General features: G+C 42.2%; 1 protein-coding gene across 3 annotated transcripts in view; it reads left to right on the forward strand.

The window, feature by feature from the left end:
- LOC102696705 (HIVEP zinc finger 3) overlaps positions 1 to 17,019 on the forward strand; it is a 113,447-nt gene extending 96,428 nt beyond the window's left edge. For all 3 annotated transcript variants that reach the window (XM_069195446.1, XM_069195448.1, XM_069195447.1), the window contains 5 exons: positions 431 to 576; positions 9,559 to 9,734; positions 10,506 to 10,607; positions 13,887 to 14,602; positions 15,336 to 17,019. In XM_069195446.1, coding sequence (XP_069051547.1) covers positions 431 to 576; positions 9,559 to 9,734; positions 10,506 to 10,607; positions 13,887 to 14,602; positions 15,336 to 16,130 — 1,935 coding nt within the window. In that variant the 3' untranslated portion in view covers positions 16,131 to 17,019. The remainder of the gene's footprint in view (positions 1 to 430; positions 577 to 9,558; positions 9,735 to 10,505; positions 10,608 to 13,886; positions 14,603 to 15,335) is intronic.
- The last annotated feature ends 517 nt before the right edge of the window (positions 17,020 to 17,536 follow it).

Genomic DNA, 17,536 nt, shown 5'->3' on the forward strand with positions numbered 1-17,536 from the left:
GTGTTTGGTAAATAACAATATCGGTTAGCACTAAATCTGAACTTCATAGAAGAGATTCGTTTTCATGTGTTGTTCAGGTGGCATAGAAAAGGTAAGATTTCATTAACATTATCTGAATGTACGTTTAAGTAATTTGTTTTTTTTTCTTTTAAAACTACCGTTGCTTTCGGTTTAACATTGGTTTAAGGTAGATTATTTGTACTTTGAGGAGCCTTTTGCATTCCCTTCATTTAGGACTTCTAATAAAATAACTTTTTTCTTCCTTCCTGCATATACAAACCAAAGATCTAATTTCTTATATGCATAACACATAAATTGCTGAATAAAAAATACCTCCCACTCTTGACATGATGGATGACACAGTGAAAGATGAATTTTCTTGATTATTAACAAGTCTTGCTCTTCCCTGTGTCCGTCCTCCTCCGTGTAGATACACGCCGCACCTGTGAGCAGCTCGGCGGAGGTGAAGGAGACCGCAAAGCCGGAGAAAGAGGAAGAAAAGAGGAGCAAGAGGGAAGAGGAAGCTTCCACATCGAAGCGCAGCGAGCCGTCCCGTATCCGAATCTTCGAGGGCGGGTAGGAGCAATTTCAGATCTCCCTTCCCTCCCTCTTAGCAGCTCAAGCGCATACCTTCCCAATGTAAAGACCCAGGACAATGCCACTTTCGGGATCACAGGAATATTGTCGTTGTCTGCTTGCTGTGTTAAAAGAGAAGCCTTAGGCTGTTATTGTTAAATATATCAGGAAGCTGGCTTCCCGTATCTGTGTTTGTTTTGAAGAAAGACAGAAATGTAGTAAGATGAATGTCTATGGCAAGAGCAGCCTTATTGTGCTGAGGAAAAACAGCCTCCTCAGTTCTGTCAGTCTCCTTGGCACAGTTTATTCTGCGGAGCCACTTTTTAATAGCGCTGCCACTGCCTGCTCTCATTAGGCAGCGGCCGAGGAAAGGAAATATCTGGTATTGAGCTCTCATACACCAGGGTAAAAATAACCAGGCTAATAAATGGGCCTAAATAGCACTGACTGGAGGTGTCGTTTGTCAGGTTGTTGCAGAGCAGAGCATCGCTTAGGGGATCCAATTTAAGGGAAGGTGATTCTGTGACACTTATTCTCTGGATGGCTCACATCCTCTTAGCCACTGGCATTCTCACACACTGCCCATCACTGTCATGGTATAGATTGGTGATATTTTCTGCTCGAATGCTCAATACCATTGCTAATAACTTTGCAGTATACAGTGTTAGTATATCTTAAATTTTTGCATTGATTCATATTCTGACCATATAAATTAACCCAGACTTTGAGTGTTAAGTGCGTAACCTGACCATTTAAAATACAGTATACTGCATTTAGCATTCTTTTGCTGTCTGTTTTTTCAGTTTCAGTCCATGAAGCTTGCAGTACTTTATTTTCTGCTGATTTTTATGTTCATATGTTTTGGATAAGTCAGTTTCTCGCTGGTTGTCTCCCTGCTCTGGGCACTAGAGTAGGTCAGGTGAAAAAGTGCTGTTTCAGAGAGGTCTGTAGTTCACTTTGGGCCGGGTCGTTGTTTGACAGCAACCAGATTTCCCCAAGAAAGAGTGCAGCTGGACGTGCAGCACAGAGGTCATGTGAGGCAACTCCTGTGGCTTTCTGCCCGCCTGTGATCTTGCAGTGATGCCACTGTGAGCCTCACCACTCCTGCAATGGAGGCACTGCGTGAGTGGAAAATGGCAGGTCCCTGTGACAAATCGGTGTTCTGGAGGGAAGCACTCCCATCTCCCTCTCCTGGTGCTGAAGCGAGCCTCGTATCAGTAGGGCCCAGTTGATTAACAACTGGCAGTTTGCAATGAGAGGACTATTCAAAATAATGATGGCAGCACTTGCAGATTATTTTAAAACATCTTGATTTTTATTCCAAATACCTCTGGTCTTCATTTTAATTAGACTAGTCACGTCTGTTGGTATGGTCTCATACACTAAAATTCCATAAAGCCATAAAGTCCCCTATGAATATGTTGTCAAGCCTATACTGTACCAGAGCAGGTGAATTACTGTATGGTTCCATCTGTGTGAAATAAGGGCCTTTTACATTACCTCAGTATCTCGTTTTCTTTCAGTTTTCGAAGCGCTAAAATTTGGCTCCAACTGAGTAATACTGAAGTGATGTTTAATAGTGAATTTTTACCTGAAAGTGATGGGTAGACAGTCCAGCACAATGAAACCACAGGGAACCTCCTTTCAAGCACAAATAGCAAGTCTCCCATGAGACATGGTGCAGAAAGTTAAAATAAATGCAAGATTGCGGGGAAGAAAAAAAGTAAAAAAAAAACAGGCAGTTACTTTTTGTTTGTAAAAGCCATTCGAGAAAAATATGTTACAAAGTTGTTCCCATCACCACCAATATTGTGATATTGGTGGGTGATTTTATAACCTTCCATTACCAGGGTAAAAATGATACATTTCGTTCCCCTTTTGTCAGACATGATACACAGCAAGACGCTGTTGATCCTGGTAGTTGTTTGAACAAGTAGAGGGCTCAATGTTTGTCAGATTTCTAAAAGTGCTAGAAAACATGGTATGCTGCAAATGGAATTCTTTTCACGGTTCATGATGTTCACAATGTTTTATACAATCCTCTGCAAAATAAGTTTAATAATCTTTAAAAAAAAGCAATATTCTTTATTGTTTATGTTTTTCAGAAAACGCTCAACATTGTTTTAGCAAATACTTCACTGGAGGCCACACTAATGAGGTTTGTTCCTCAGCCCTCTGCTGTAGTAGGTCCCATGAGGCATAGAGATCACATTTTTACTTGATAATAGCACAATACAATCCCATCGTGATGGCTGAGCTTATTATACAGAATGTATTACCCTTCCTTCACTTATCGCAAGTGTTAAGAATGGGACACACACGAGCATACTTCAATACTGACAATTGAGACATTGTAGTGATAGTCAGGACTGAAACGTTCATTTTAATCCCCATTGTTTGAGGTGATTCATTAGTAAGTCTACACATTCAGATTTCTAACATATTGATGTGTCAGATTTTGCCTGAAAACAGTCCTGCTTCAACCAAGAAGGTTTCTGTTTGAACCTTTAAAAGAGAAGATGTAGATTCATAGTGAAGTTTGATAAGTGTGAGACTTAATTGTGGTGCATCTTTGTTGTTTTTTTCTGAGAAGGACTTGGAATGTATACGGTAATTAAGAACCCAGATTTTGTTTCGGTGTCGCAAAAGACATTTTTTGTATTTGAATTTTCTTATGATTAGTGGAATAAATCTGAAGGCAAACTGGAGGTATTTGAGTAGCTAACAGCTTTTAAGAAGAGACACTTCTCCTGGACTCCAGTTCATGTAATATAAACTGAAATATACATCTGAGACCAAAAAATAAATTAAGTCGCATGGAGAAAAAAAAATCAAAACCAAGCTGTGAAGCTGAGACAGGCCTGATTCGGTGTGGAAAGGTTTTCATTTTAATTATGAGTACAGACAAAGAGCTGGGCTGCATCTTTACCAAGAAACTAAGCACCTAAGGAGGAGGGGAAAATGTAATGTGAAGAGAATGATGACAAAAATGAAGCACTGGCATTAATTACACTTATTTATCATGGGCTCCAACGTGGGCTCATTATGTGAAAACTCTACTTCCTTGCAGACAGGAAGCAGTTTGCTTCTCCCCTTTTCTGTTGTTTGCTCTCTGCCCTCATGTGTGAGGTATCAAGGAAGCTGCTGTTCCTTTTTTCTCCTCCATTTTAATTATGTTCTTAGTCATTAGTTTCAAGAGGGAAATAGAGGTACACTCGCAGATTATTTGAATATTTCATATGAGCTTACTTGGAGTAGTTTAAAGTGGTGCTTAATGGAATTACCCGGTACTTCAATCTGAAAACCAGTTATTTTAATTTTATTGGTTGCTACATTTATTGTAAAAAAAACTGAGGGGAGAGAACACAGGCTGTTCATCTGTCTCAGGTGCTGTGAGAGCTCTGAGTTTGCAGAGCTGTGTTTCATTTATTCAAATGAGTGCTATGACACGTGCAACAGCTGTTAAAATTCCTTACCTTGCATCTTAATTAAAAGTTTTAATCAATCTCCATTATGTACTAAACACCCCCTAAGATCTGTATCCTTAAATTACCGGAGCTAAGAGCCCTTGATTCTACTGTTTTGATTCCTCCAAGGGAACTCAAGCAGGGAATATTAAGACTTGATTAAAGATATACAGCAATACAGTATAAAGAATCAGGTTATTTATATTTCATTAATCCTTTCAATGCATTACTGCAAAGGCAGACAGAGTCTTTAGGTCTGTACCTACCTGAAAGATAGTGCTAAGATAGTGGTTCTGTTTTTGTTTCACAGCAGATATACAGTACTGTAGAGGATGCTAAAAGTCACAACACAATTCAGCAAAGGTTTGAAATGAGTTTCAGTGATAAAAAAAAGGCAGACTCCTGGAGAAGACAGACACAAGGTGTCTCCCCTGAGGCCCTCCCAATCCGAGCAGTTCTGCAGGAAGTTTTATAGCTCTGGTCAAACTCTTTCATCACGGTGAATGGGTGTTTAGAAGTGATAGTTGCATGTACAGAACTATACAAACACTTCCACACATGGTGCAAAGGCTATTTCTATTATTCTGGAATTGTCATAAACTCAGGACAGGTCAGGAGTGAACCCAGATCAGGTCAGGTTCTGCACAGGTGTACAGTATATTGCTCCCTACCAAAAGGGTTCGAATATGTTGCTGATCTTAGAGTAGCAAGACTGTCAGTTTGACGAAAAGCCTTAAGCCAATGAAAAAGCTCAAAAGGCAGCCGTACGTATGAGGAAAGTTTTGTACATTTGAACATGTGTCAGTGAGGTGCAGTGAATGGACATGCAAAGTTAATACTAATCACCATGGAGCCATAAGGCAAAGTTAAGAGAAATATAGAGGTAGAGCTGTGACTCAGGCATGAGCTTCATTACTTACAAGTGAAGTAATGATTAATAATAAATGGGCTGGCAATGAATTCCTGTTTTTTATGGTACTAAACCCTCCTTAGCATGCAAGTATCAAGAGAGAGTTAAAGTGTAGCGATTAAGAAGAGAAAGCCTGATCCATTAATTAAAGACTAGCAATCCCATTAATTAAAAATGACAGGAATTCCTTTCAGATTTTACATTTGTCCAGCACAGTCCTCATGGAATGAACATGACAGACACATTTCTTTTTAAATATTTTTGCAATTGACCTAATTTAAACACAGACCTATTTTTGTAAAGATATGCTATTCAGTTGAATGCATTGGGTTTTTTTCTTTGACCTAATACAAGAATCAGAACTTTTGATATTTTGGTTTTTTTCACTACCCTAAAATACAGACATTGCAATGGAGGTACTGTAGTAACTGTTACACATTTTCAAAAGTGGCTTAAAACAACCTTTTGTAGCTAAACAGGATTATTGTTAAAAGGCTCAGCTACCTTTCTTATAATGTATTAAGTTCAAGAGGCACTCATGGCGATATGGTTTGAAATCAGTTCCTATTCTGAAGTAAAAGCTGTTTCATTAAAGGTTGAATTTTTATGATGCCTTATATTTTTACATTGGACTTACTGTGTTGCTCTTTTCTTGTATAGGTTTCCCTCCATTCTTATGTCTAGTTTTATTTATAATGGTCAGTTCTTGTTACAGTTAAATGCAGAGCTTAAAGGATCATGAATATAATAATTCCTTAAACATATGTAGCGCTTTTCTGGATGCTCCACCTAAAGCGCTTTACAGGCAATGGGGACTGCCCTCCACCACCCCCCAACGTGGAGGCCCCACCTGGATGATGTTAACATTAATAATAATAATTACTTACACTTATATAGCGCTTTTCTGGACCCTCCACTCAAAGCGCTTTACAGGTAATGGGGACTCCCCTCCACCACCACCAGTGTGCAGCCCCACCTGGATGATGCGACGGCAGCCATAGTGCGCCAGAACGCTCCCCACACACCAGCTCTCAGTGGGGAGGAGAGCAGAGTAATGAAGCAAATTCATAGATGGTGATTATTAGGAGGCCATAATTGGAAAGGGCCAATGGGAAATTTGGCCAGGACGCCGGGGTTACACCCCTACTCTTTTGGAGAAACGCCCTGGGATTTTTAATGACCACAGAGAGTCAGGACCTTGGTTTTACGTCTCATCTGTAAGGACAGTGCCTGTTTACAGCATAGTGTCCCCGTCACTGTACTGGCGCATTAGGACTCACGTGGACCGCAGGGTGAGCGCCCCCTGTTGTCCCCACTAACACCTCTTCCAGCAGCAACCTTAGTTTTTCCCCGGAGGTCTCCCATCCAGGTACTGACCAGGCTCACACCTGCTTAGCTTCAATATATTGATTATATACAGATCCAATAGGTCAGGGCAGAGCCGCTTATGGTCTTTGTACACATGTCCTAACCATGATCTACAACAGGAATAAGAATGTTTCAGGAGGCTGACTCAAGTGTGAGTCAAGAAATTACTAACCAAGTAAACAAAGCTCGCATTCACCAGTAGCACAAGGTTCCACACCAAAAGCCATGTTACTCATCTCATGTAACAGACAAATAAAGAAAGAAAAAGGCCAATATTGAGAGATTGATCTTTCGGGCGCATTCTCTCCCTCTCTGACAGTACGCATACATAGTGTTATTCTCTTATTGAGGGTTCAATATATTTTTTAGTTTAGAATCAACACTCATTTTTGATATATTCACCCAGTCCTGTGATGGACAGGCCTCTCCTCCAGGGTGTAGCCTGCCTTGTTGAGTTCTAATCCTATTTGTGATGTAGCGGTTGGCAGCACTACTTAATCAGGCAAAAATGAATGAATATTCACCCCCCCCACACACACACACATTTATAAAGGGCAGAGGGATGTGAAGGAGAGAAGGGAGTTTATAAAGACTGACTGAGGAAGTGAAGTCACAAAACTGGAGGAACAGAACAGTTGCGGTAAATGTTTGGAATGACCACACCTGTCAAGTTCACAAAGGTCAAATCAAGGACCAGTCTTATCTGGCCTTGTCCTTCTTGAGAGGTTGAACTGCTGTGTGTTTGGTTTGTTAGATAAAGTGATGGAATCATTGTGATGGAAAGCAAATTGACTGCACAGTGATTTTATTGATTTTATTTTAATGCTTCTCTTCAAAATGTTTTTATGTGAGTACTTTCAAATGTAGTATAAGTGACACTGATAGGTCAATAGTACTGTGGTTTCTTTGTGTGCCACATATTATAAATACCTGGAGAATTCGTACATTTACATCGTATGAATCCTGTATACTATATTTGTGAGAGGAATATAAACTTTATTTTTTGACTCTGTACAAATCAAATGATTCACGTCAGTTCAGTACAGTGATGCAATTCTGAGTTTTCAGTTCGTTATGTCTGATGAATAGAATGGCTGTCCATCACTTGGAAATCTGCACAATGTCTCTTTAAGGTGGTATAAAAGAGAAACCTTGTCTCATTTGGCAGTCTGCCAAAGGAAATGCATGTTTCGTGATCAAAAAACGTTTCTCTCGCTGTGGCAAGCACAGTGAAGAAGTCCCATGGTGTTCGTCAATCACTGACTCACATCTTCAAGTTGAGGCATGGTAATGTTCACCACAAAGAATAAAGACATAACCTTAATAGATTGCAAAACAGACACAACTGTAATCTGAGTCATTGATAGAAGTCATATGATTTCTCATGAACTGAAAACCTAAAGATGATTGTACAGTGCAAAAATCCTCACGTTGAGTTGAACAAAGCCAGATACTTGTGGCTAAAGTCTGCAATGCAATACGTTAATATAATAATTAATAGGGAGTCAAACCATACAAATAAATGCATAACCCAGTATGCATTGTACTTATAATACATGTTCAGGTGTATAAATCTAATCTTATATTGTACAAAAGGGTAGAGTCCATTCGAGAGCCACAACAGCTTACTGGGACAGATCTCATCCTGTTTCTATAGCCTTAAGTGGACTTAAGAGCACATAACCCCCCAACCCGGATGGAATGGTAGTCCATCACAGGAAACACACCTCCTATACAGCTGGTGGACTGGAGTAACTGGGATAAAGGCTTACTTGACTACGCTATTTTTCCCCCGTGTCATCGGACGGAGCGGTGGCTCTGTGGCTAAGGATCTGCGCCTGTGGCAGGAAGGTTGCCGGTTCAAATCCCACAGCCGGCAGAGGAATCCTACTCCGCTGGGCTCCTGAGCAACTGCTCAGCAACCCCAACTGCTCCAGGGGCGCCGTACAATGTGTCTGTGTGTCTCATGGAGAGCAAGCTGGGGTATGCGAAAAGATCATTCCTAATGCAAGAAATTGTAAAGGGTTAATAAAGTGATGTTATTTTTATTAAAGTCAGTCATATTTAGTCCACTGCAGGATCAGGGTGTGCCAATACACTGGCGAGCATAAAGGAGAGATAAGTGGTTGTATTTTTCAAAGATGACAGACAGCTAAGCCTGGGGGTGTTTTTCAAAGTGCGGGTGAAGTCTTGAATGGGGAACCAGAGAAAAGGATGTCGCAAGGATGCTGTTCTTACCATGATCCTTGGTAAGTCAGTGGGAATCCTGTTTCATGAAGGCTGTGTTACAGCTTGAGAATGACTTATAAGCCCAGTTTGGTCTTGACAAGAGGAGAGGTGAACCAAAGAAACAACAACAACAACAACGACGGTGTTTAGGTGTCTGTTGTCAAGCAACAGTTTGGAAAGAGGGCTTCAGAAATAGCATCTGTACTGGGAGGCCCAGTGCAACACTGCTAGATGCCTCCAGGTATCCTAGCGAGGGGCCGTTGCTGGTTCCTCTTCACTGGTTGAAAAAACACTGGTTTTCATTTAAAATAAGCAGCTTTGTTGATATCTCTAAGAGACATGTCTCCTTCGTGAAATTGTAATTTGGTTTATCAGCAATATATTTCTTGCCAAAAATAGTAATCACTTGGCAAGAAAATTTGGGGTATTCACTTTTTTGGCTCATGTATGCTGTACTTTTGTAAATGAGTTTTGGTCTGGAAGGGCAGTTAAGAATCTGTCTTGTGTTAAGGGTGTTCAACTGCTTTTTGCTCTAAATGTGTATTTAAGATATTTGAACGCTGTCATTACATTTATGCACTGCCAAATAAAAGTCTGATTCATGCTTAATATTTTAAAAAATAGCAGAAATAGAGAACTCTTTCCAAGATCATTATCTGGCCCTAATGGAAGAATGTATTTCTCTAACAAAAATTCTTGTTATATAGCGTTTTTACAATATTGTTTTAAAACAACAACAGTTTTGATGTGATCCGGTCCTTTCTTTCATTTTAAAATGCATTTGTTTTGGCACACAGGTAATGATCTAAGGATTTATCATGAGCATTCTGAATTGCTCAGTTAAAAAAAAAAACAGAGTTTTTTCATCCCACTTCATTCCTCTTCCTAAAGGCTCAAACCTCAGATCTCTGTCAGTCAGTCCTCACAGCTGCCCCTCTCCTACTGCTTGCTCCGGCCATTTCTGAACTCTCGCCCACTGTCTCCCCCTTTTCTGTCTCTCCCTCTCAGCTACAAGTCCAATGAGGAGTATGTGTATGTGCGGGGACGAGGCCGGGGGAAGTATGTGTGTGAGGAGTGTGGAATCCGCTGTAAGAAGCCCAGCATGCTGAAGAAGCACATCCGCACCCACACTGATGTCAGGCCCTATGTCTGCAAGTACTGCAACTTTGCCTTCAAAACCAAAGGTGAGGTCTGGATTGGTGTAGCGTTAGACTGTCCGCTGTTTGAAATGTATGGCTTAATAACATAACGTAAGAATGGTTAGACCCATCTAGCTAGTTTGGTAATTGGTAGCTAATTGGTCCTTCAGCCGGTTCTTGAAAGAAGCCAGGGTATCCTCTTCAACAACATGACTGTGTAGCTTGGATTGTTCCAATCTCCCACAGTCCTTTCCATAAATGCAGCAAGGGTTTCCTTTTCCTGCTTTGAATGCACTTCCCCATCATTTCCACTTGTGCATTGCTGAGGAAGTTCACCAGGAATTTTTTTGGGAGGGATCAGGTCTACTCATAGGCATCTCTGTTCAAGAGAAACTGACTTGAAAAAATGTGATCTTTCAGCTTTGTCTGGATGTGTTACATAGATTCCAACACTGTTTAGCACCAAAGCTGAAATTAAATTGTAATGGGGGATATAGCCCCCTTCTGTGCTTTTCAGGCAGAATAGCTGGTCACTGAATTTGCCACTGTCCACTGCTCAGTGTTGGACAGAGATGGACATCCTTATTGTACTTTACCAACTGATAGCAGGAAAAACAAGCGGCACTCTCTCCCAGAGCTCTATTCCAAAAGCAATGAAACCTTGTATCTGTGAAAAGGGTGTGACACACTCTACAGCAAGAACAAACAAGGTGAGAAACAGGAATCACTTTTCCAGAAATCCTTTAGTATCAGCTGAGGGTGATTTTATTTCTTTGATAAGCGGTTTTATTAATTGTCACCAATATCTTTCTGCAGGGAATCTCACTAAACACATGAAGTCAAAGGCTCATGGGAAGAAATGCCAGGAAATGGGTGTCTCTGGTTCCTCCCTTGATGAACTAGAAGCTGAGGAAGGAGGTGGGACTTAGTTTTTCACTTTATATATACAGCATTTACAGTATGCAGTATATACTTATATGACTGGCACTTCTATCCAGAGTGACTTACATTTGCACCCATTTATACAGTTGGGTATTTTGCCGGACCAATTCCAGTGAGGTACCTTGCTCAAGGGAATAACAGCAATGTCTCTTTGGATTTGAACCCACAGCCTTCCAGTTACAATTTTGGTTTCCTAACTACTGCTCCACACTGTCACTTACGATTTATTGAGTTCTGCATTGGAAAAGTAAAATTAGACATCGGCTGTAACTAGTAAACAGCACATCCCTTAGGCTGGGGCTGGTGATGGACAGAACTCTCCTACAACTTGCTCCGGACCCTTCTAAAATTCCCATGTGCACCTGTAACTCAGCTCTAGAAACTGTCATGTTACCACACATTCTCTGACCTCTAATGATTTTATGCTATGTCCACCCCAGGCTATATGTCCTAACCAAAAATATTCCATTCTCTGATGACTTTAATGGTACATTTGCACAAGTTCTTGTTAAGAATCTAAGAACCATGAGATCGCTTGGTGCGTCTAGCTGGTTAGGTTGCTAGCAGCTAATAGATTTAATAGTCTCTTCCATTCATTTCTTGACTGATACTGAGGTGCTATATCTGCTTCTATGGCATGGTTACATACGCTTACAGGATTTTTAATACTTGAACCCAGCAGTCTTCTTTTTTTAAATTCAGATTGAAAGAGCTTCAGGTATTTTAACCTATGAGGACACAGTATTCCTTCAAGTCCAGGAATGTACACGGTGACTGTTTTGGGACCAGTTCCTGAACAGCAAAATCTTTTTGGGACAACCAAAATTTGAACAGTACCTTTGCTAGGGTAGCACGTTAAACAGTCTGTAAAAAATCTGCAAAATACACTGCTCCTGGTTTTTATTGATCTCTGTATTAGTGGAAAAAGGTTTGTACAATTATGTTCACTGATTCTAGATGATTTATTATATGCTATTTATACATTAGAAGCAGCCAGAATTTTTAAAAAAATGCGCAGGCACAGACTGGATTTTCTAGGTTCAGATGATCGGGGCGGACCAAGGGGGGGAGGGGTGGTGGGTGATGTGCTGGGGTGGGCTGTACCCACTGTGTCTGAGGAGCTGTGTGTGTGTGGAGGTGAGGGGTTGGGGAGTGGTCAGATGTATGGGGATGCAGGATACAGGGACAGACAAGGGGGGAATTCTTCTGGCGGAGAGTAGGTGGGAGACCCTGTGAAAGGACACCTTGAATCACACACGCCTTGACTCACATACGAGTGGTATGCGATGCTATGGTTAATCTTGACTGTATCCTGTCAAGCTAGCTGTAAATCCCTCTCTTTATTTAGCTGGCCTTAAGCAAACACCATGGGGATAAAAAAGGGAGACTTTATTCCAATTAACCCTCTTTGCAAAAGGAGGGCTTGTGAGACTCGCCTTAACAGGAGGCATAGCAAAGCAGTATTTTTTTAACAAAGAGAGGTTCATTTTCCAAAATGGAAAAAGGTTGAGTTTTGAGTTCATGATTGCACATGCGTTTTTAGTTTAATGTACACCTTTGACTTTGCAGCGTGTGAGTGCATGATATTTTATATGTTATGCTGTGGAGTCTTGCTGGAGAGATACTGTGAATATTATGGTGGCAGAGACAAGCAGAAGTGTTTGTTCAGGTTGGAGTGGAATCTTGTACAATTGGACTGCTGCTGTACTCTTACAAGAGAGCCCAAAGACCTACATGTTTCCTATATGGTTATTTTTATATTTTAAAGTCACTTCTTTCACTGATTGAGACTAGTCATCTGTCAGTCGGATCTGTCAAGTGATCATCCTCCTTGGTTCATTTTGTCCAGTTTAAAAGGATCTAGAGAGATTATAACTGGTATCTCTGAAATACTATCAATATCAGAGGCTACAACTCCTATTATTCTCTTGTACCAGAATGACACATCTTCCATTTTCGTATATTGCTGTTTCTAAAAGAAGCGGTGAAAAAATTCAACATTTAATCCAACGGAAATATGGCACACACACACAGATAGACAGACATGGGTTCAAATCTCATTAATTTCTCTTTGTAATTTCAGCTTGTCATTTCTGAATAATCTCTGCAATAAAAGCCCTCTTTAATGATGGCAATAACGTCAAATCCTGCCCAGAGATCATACTGGAAGAGTCACTTTTATGAATATTTTACAGCTGCGGCTCAGTGAGGCATAACGGAGGTTGCATAATGGCAAATAATTTATTCCCTCTCCCTGTTGAGAAAACAAAAAAAGTTGACAAGCTGTTTCATTGAGTTGTCTTCCAGGTGCATTCTGGGTAGAGCAGGAGGTATACAATGCAATCAAGGCTGTGCAGTGAGATGAAAGGTTTTCTGCTATAAAAGGAACACTCAGGCTGCTACAGACAGACTCTACCTTCTCTCCCAAAGTAAATATAGTGCACAAATTGATTGCTGCCTGTCGCATTCTCACCGCCAGACTCTTTTCTTTCGAGTTCAAGCAACAAGAACTCGCTGCACGACTGCACAGAGTCAAGGGCAACCTTTCAGATTGCTTCATTCAAAAACCTATAAATATTTTTTTGTGAATGAAGAATCTGAAATTCTATTAAAATATGCCTTTTTGTTTAAAAAAGAACAAGTTGAGCTGTGAGACTCCAACGCAACTTTGGCTTGAGCAAAACCAGGTTAACCCATTACTGCTCAATAGCACATGTAGTTCGGTAGATGATTGTACAATCTGATCTTCAGATGTGTAACTCTTATGCATTTCATGAGTATTTCTTTGTGGTTCTTTCTTTTTCTTGTTTTTTTCATAATGTAATTACAATGATGTGAATATTTTTGTCTCCTTTATCAGCATTTTGTGTTCACACATATTTATGCACCTCTAGAACTGATAGAACAACATGCGCTCACATGCAAACAGATTTTGTTTTTAGTGTATAAAGAATGTAGTGTTTAAATACTTAAACTTGTCAGATTTAGCTTATATTATGGGTTGTACAATTGTCAACTACAGATGCAACCCAGTTTTTTGCCTTAACACAGTCATATGTAGTAAGAGCATGTAGTTTTTTGTAAACAACTTATAGTTTATGGATGAAAAGACTGGACTGTGTCCCTGTGTCACTGAGGTTATTAAGTTCCCTGTGTGTGAGAGCTGGCGTTCCTTTGCATGAATTGCCCCCACGCGTTGATTTGATTTTATGTTGATGTGACACTGATAGCAGCTGTAATGCTTTTGGCAAGCAGGAGGCAGTGAGGAGAGGGCAGGAGGTTCAGAGGACCAGGAGGAGCACCAGTTCTCCGACGTGGACGACTCCGAGGATGATGATGAGAATGAAGAGGAGGAAGAGGAGGAGGAGTCGTCCTCCCATGAGGATCCGCCTTCCTCCTGCTCCCCGGACACGAGACACTCCACCGGTGGTCGTTCTGACAGTGGACAGCAACCCCAACATGATGCCCCAGAGTCTGCTCTCCCTCCAGCCCAGGAGAAAGAGCCTGTGGCCAGACAGAAGGAATACCCGTCACCCAGGAGGCACTGGCCTACCACTCGGGAGGCCTCCCCCGGCAGCAGGAGAGCTCTGTTCTCTCGCAGGCGCTGGGAGGCTTCTCCCCGAGCCTTCTCTCCCAGCAGCGAGGGTTCGCCACTGCGCTGCCTGTCCCCAGGCCAGGGCCTGTCCCCCGTGAGGCCAGTGTCCCCAGGCCGAGAGGTCTCCCCCTTGCGCTGCCTGTCTCCCAGGCTGGAGGTCTCTTCCCCAAGCCGCCACCTCTCTCCTTCCCCCGAGAGGGGCCCATCGCCAATCAGGCCCCGCTCCCCCAGCCGCTACCTGGCGCCCCGCGCCCTGCCCACACCTGCACCGACTGAGATCCCCACTTCCTTCCAGAGGGCCCACAGCTCCACGCCATTCCCTGCTGGACAGGCCCCTCGGGACACACCAAGCACAGAGGCCAGCCAGTCTAGACTGGTGAGTCACCAGACCACTTCTGACACATTTCTGAGGAGAGTTTTGTGTTGTTCTTGTATAAATTTAGTATTTACTATCATTCACAAATTGAAAATAAACTCGGCTACACCAATGTTTTTTTTTGTACAGTATATGCTATTTTCCTCATATTTTCCTGCGGGATAGTGTACAAAAAATGGTAGGTTTGAACACAGGGGAATTCATTTTTTTTCTTTTGGAATAAAAAAAATGGATCTTTTATTAGCCCGTCAAGTTTATCAGTACACATATCTTGTTGAGCGTTTACATTTGTGTAAATACGGGGCCTCAAGACAGAAAGCAGAATTGTGGCCAGACCGCTGCTGAGGTACGACACAAATCGCAGCGCTACACTTCCTGAATAAACACAGCCTCACACACAGCCCTCAGTGTTATTTTAAGGTGATACGTTGAAAAAGAAAACAAATGAGTGTCTGAGACAGTGATCTCTTCAGGCTGCCTCCAACAGTAGGATGTTGTTGGTAATGTAGGGCCACCCCCACCCCAGCACTAACAAAGATATAGCACGCGAGCGTACTAACCTGTATCTATTTTCAGCGTCCAGACTGGGGGAAGGTGCTGAGAATGATATTTTAATATTTCTAAATATAATGTGTATAAAATTCACATTCATGCTTCATATTTCAAAACAGCCCTTTAAGCACATGAGCCAGCCAAGTGATGGTGGCGTTTCTTTCCGCTCTGTTTCTCCCAGGAGAAGATTTACTTTCCCCGGGAAGGGTTGAGCTCCCCGGAATGCTACTCCTTCCCGCCGGCGCCGCGGCTCCTGCACTCGGCCTCGGACTTCCCCGGGCACGCGGCGGGCCGGCCGGGCGACCGCGTGTTCAGCCACCTGCCCCTGCACTCCCAGCAGCTGTCCAGGACGCCCTATCTCATGATCCCCATCGGGGGCATCCAGATGGTGCAGCCCAGGCCCAGCTCCCACGCCGGCCTGGCCCAGGGCCCGGCCGCCGCCCTGTCCTCCCCCCGGGGCCCGGCAGGGGGCGCGGGGCGGCCGGCGGGCACGAGGGAGCCCGCCCCAGGGGGGTCCCCCGGCCCCTCGACGGAGGCTCCCGCGCCGGGGGACCGCCGGACGCCGGAGGACGACAGGGTACGGGAATCCGCAGCTGGGACCAGCCTTTCGGGGCTTTGCACAGGTAGGCAGGGCACCGGCAGTGCCGGCCAGGCGCCCCAAGAAGACGTTTCACAAGCCGGAGGGGGCGAGCCCCCGGATGCGGGCACAAAGCAATATGGCAGCTCACGCACTTACTCCCCGACTAGCACTTTGGCCGCCGCGGCGGCCGCACAGACAGCGGACAGAGGCCCCGGGGCAACGAGCCCTGGGGTGCCCCCGGCAAGCCAGCCGGCCAGCTCCACCCCCAGGACCCCCCAGCTCTCTGGGGAAGAAGGGCCCCCCGCGGGGCGGCACAGGAGGCGTGGCCCGGAGCTTGCCGGAGGAAGTACTGCCGGGTCAGCCCAGAACAAGGACGGCAAACCAGGAAGCACTTAACAGTCTCCGCCCCCAGATTCCGTGTAGGGGATCAGTACAGCTTTTTGCTTTTCTTTTTTTTTTTTTTAGAATTTTGTTGGTTTGTATGTTTTTGTTTTATACAAATTCCAACAATATTGTTTACTCGTTTGTTCTTTTTTCTGCGGTGGCCTACTTAGGATTATAATAAGATGCACCTTTTGTCTCTCTATCTATGCCTATTTGTCTATCATCTGTCTTTGTACCTATTTATCAATCTTGCTATCTATTTAAATATATATACATATATAAATATATTTGTAAATGACCAAAATCAATATGGAAAACAATAATAATTCCTACTCTGTTTGTCCCTTGTCCAGTATTAATCAAATGTACAGTTTCTTGTGCCTTTTCTGTATGAGATTTGTTGCTTGAAATGTAGACAAGAAAAAATGTTTAAAGGCTGTGAATTTTTTTTAGAATTTTTGTGTATGGGACAGGGAGGGGTGAGAGCCAAGTAATGGCTGATTCCTTTTTTCTGGACATTTATTGAGCAGTCGTGGTCAGGGTTTTAAGGGCAGTGAGTAGGGTAAGGAGGGTAAATGAAGAAAAGCTGAAAGCTTTGCAAAGATAATGCACTGAAGTAATATTTTTTATATTAATAAAACTTAGATCTTACGTCTGTGTACAGAAAGAAGTCTATGGTCCGTATTTATTGCCGTATTTAACTTTATTAAATTGCTTCTTTTATTTTTTTTCTTTTCTAAAACATGCTGTTATCTATGTCACTTACCTGTGTGTCTTCTTTTTGATAACGTTCTTATGACTTGAAATTGAGGTACTGGGAAAAAAAAACAGTCATTTGCCTGCAGATTTGTTGCAGAGCCCATTTCTAGTTTCTAAACCAATAAAACTGCACCAGACTTTGCTGAAGTGTCGTGCTTGTCCTGTTATCACATTCAAATACATGTTTAATTCTTTCAGGTCCCTTCCAGATTAAGGTTTCAAATGATGCTTTGAATGGATGGTTCTCTAGTCTCTCCTGCAACAGATGTTAAAATGTTGATAATTTTATTCCAGCAACAAAACAAAACATTTGTTTGAGCACACGGCAGTGAGGACATGTTAATTTATATAGCAAATTCAGCATTTTATGGCTTTTATTTAAATAGTCCTAAGGCAATAATATTCTTAATAATATAAAACATTTAAAGTTTTTTAAGAAATTGTACGCACTGTGCTATTTTTAAACATTTTATTTTATTTTATTTGTGGATCGGTACAAACTACCTGTAGGTTGTGTTGACTACACACATTATTTGAATTATATTGAATACTGTAGGCTTTATCTTTTAGAATAACTATTGTAAAGTGTAATATATTGTGTTATTTGTCTGCGGTGACTTCGAAAGGGTTTATGATAAGTGCGTACTGTAATGTTTAGG

This window comes from Lepisosteus oculatus, chromosome 11, assembly GCF_040954835.1.
Source record: "Lepisosteus oculatus isolate fLepOcu1 chromosome 11, fLepOcu1.hap2, whole genome shotgun sequence".
Lineage (NCBI taxonomy): Eukaryota > Metazoa > Chordata > Actinopteri > Semionotiformes > Lepisosteidae > Lepisosteus > Lepisosteus oculatus.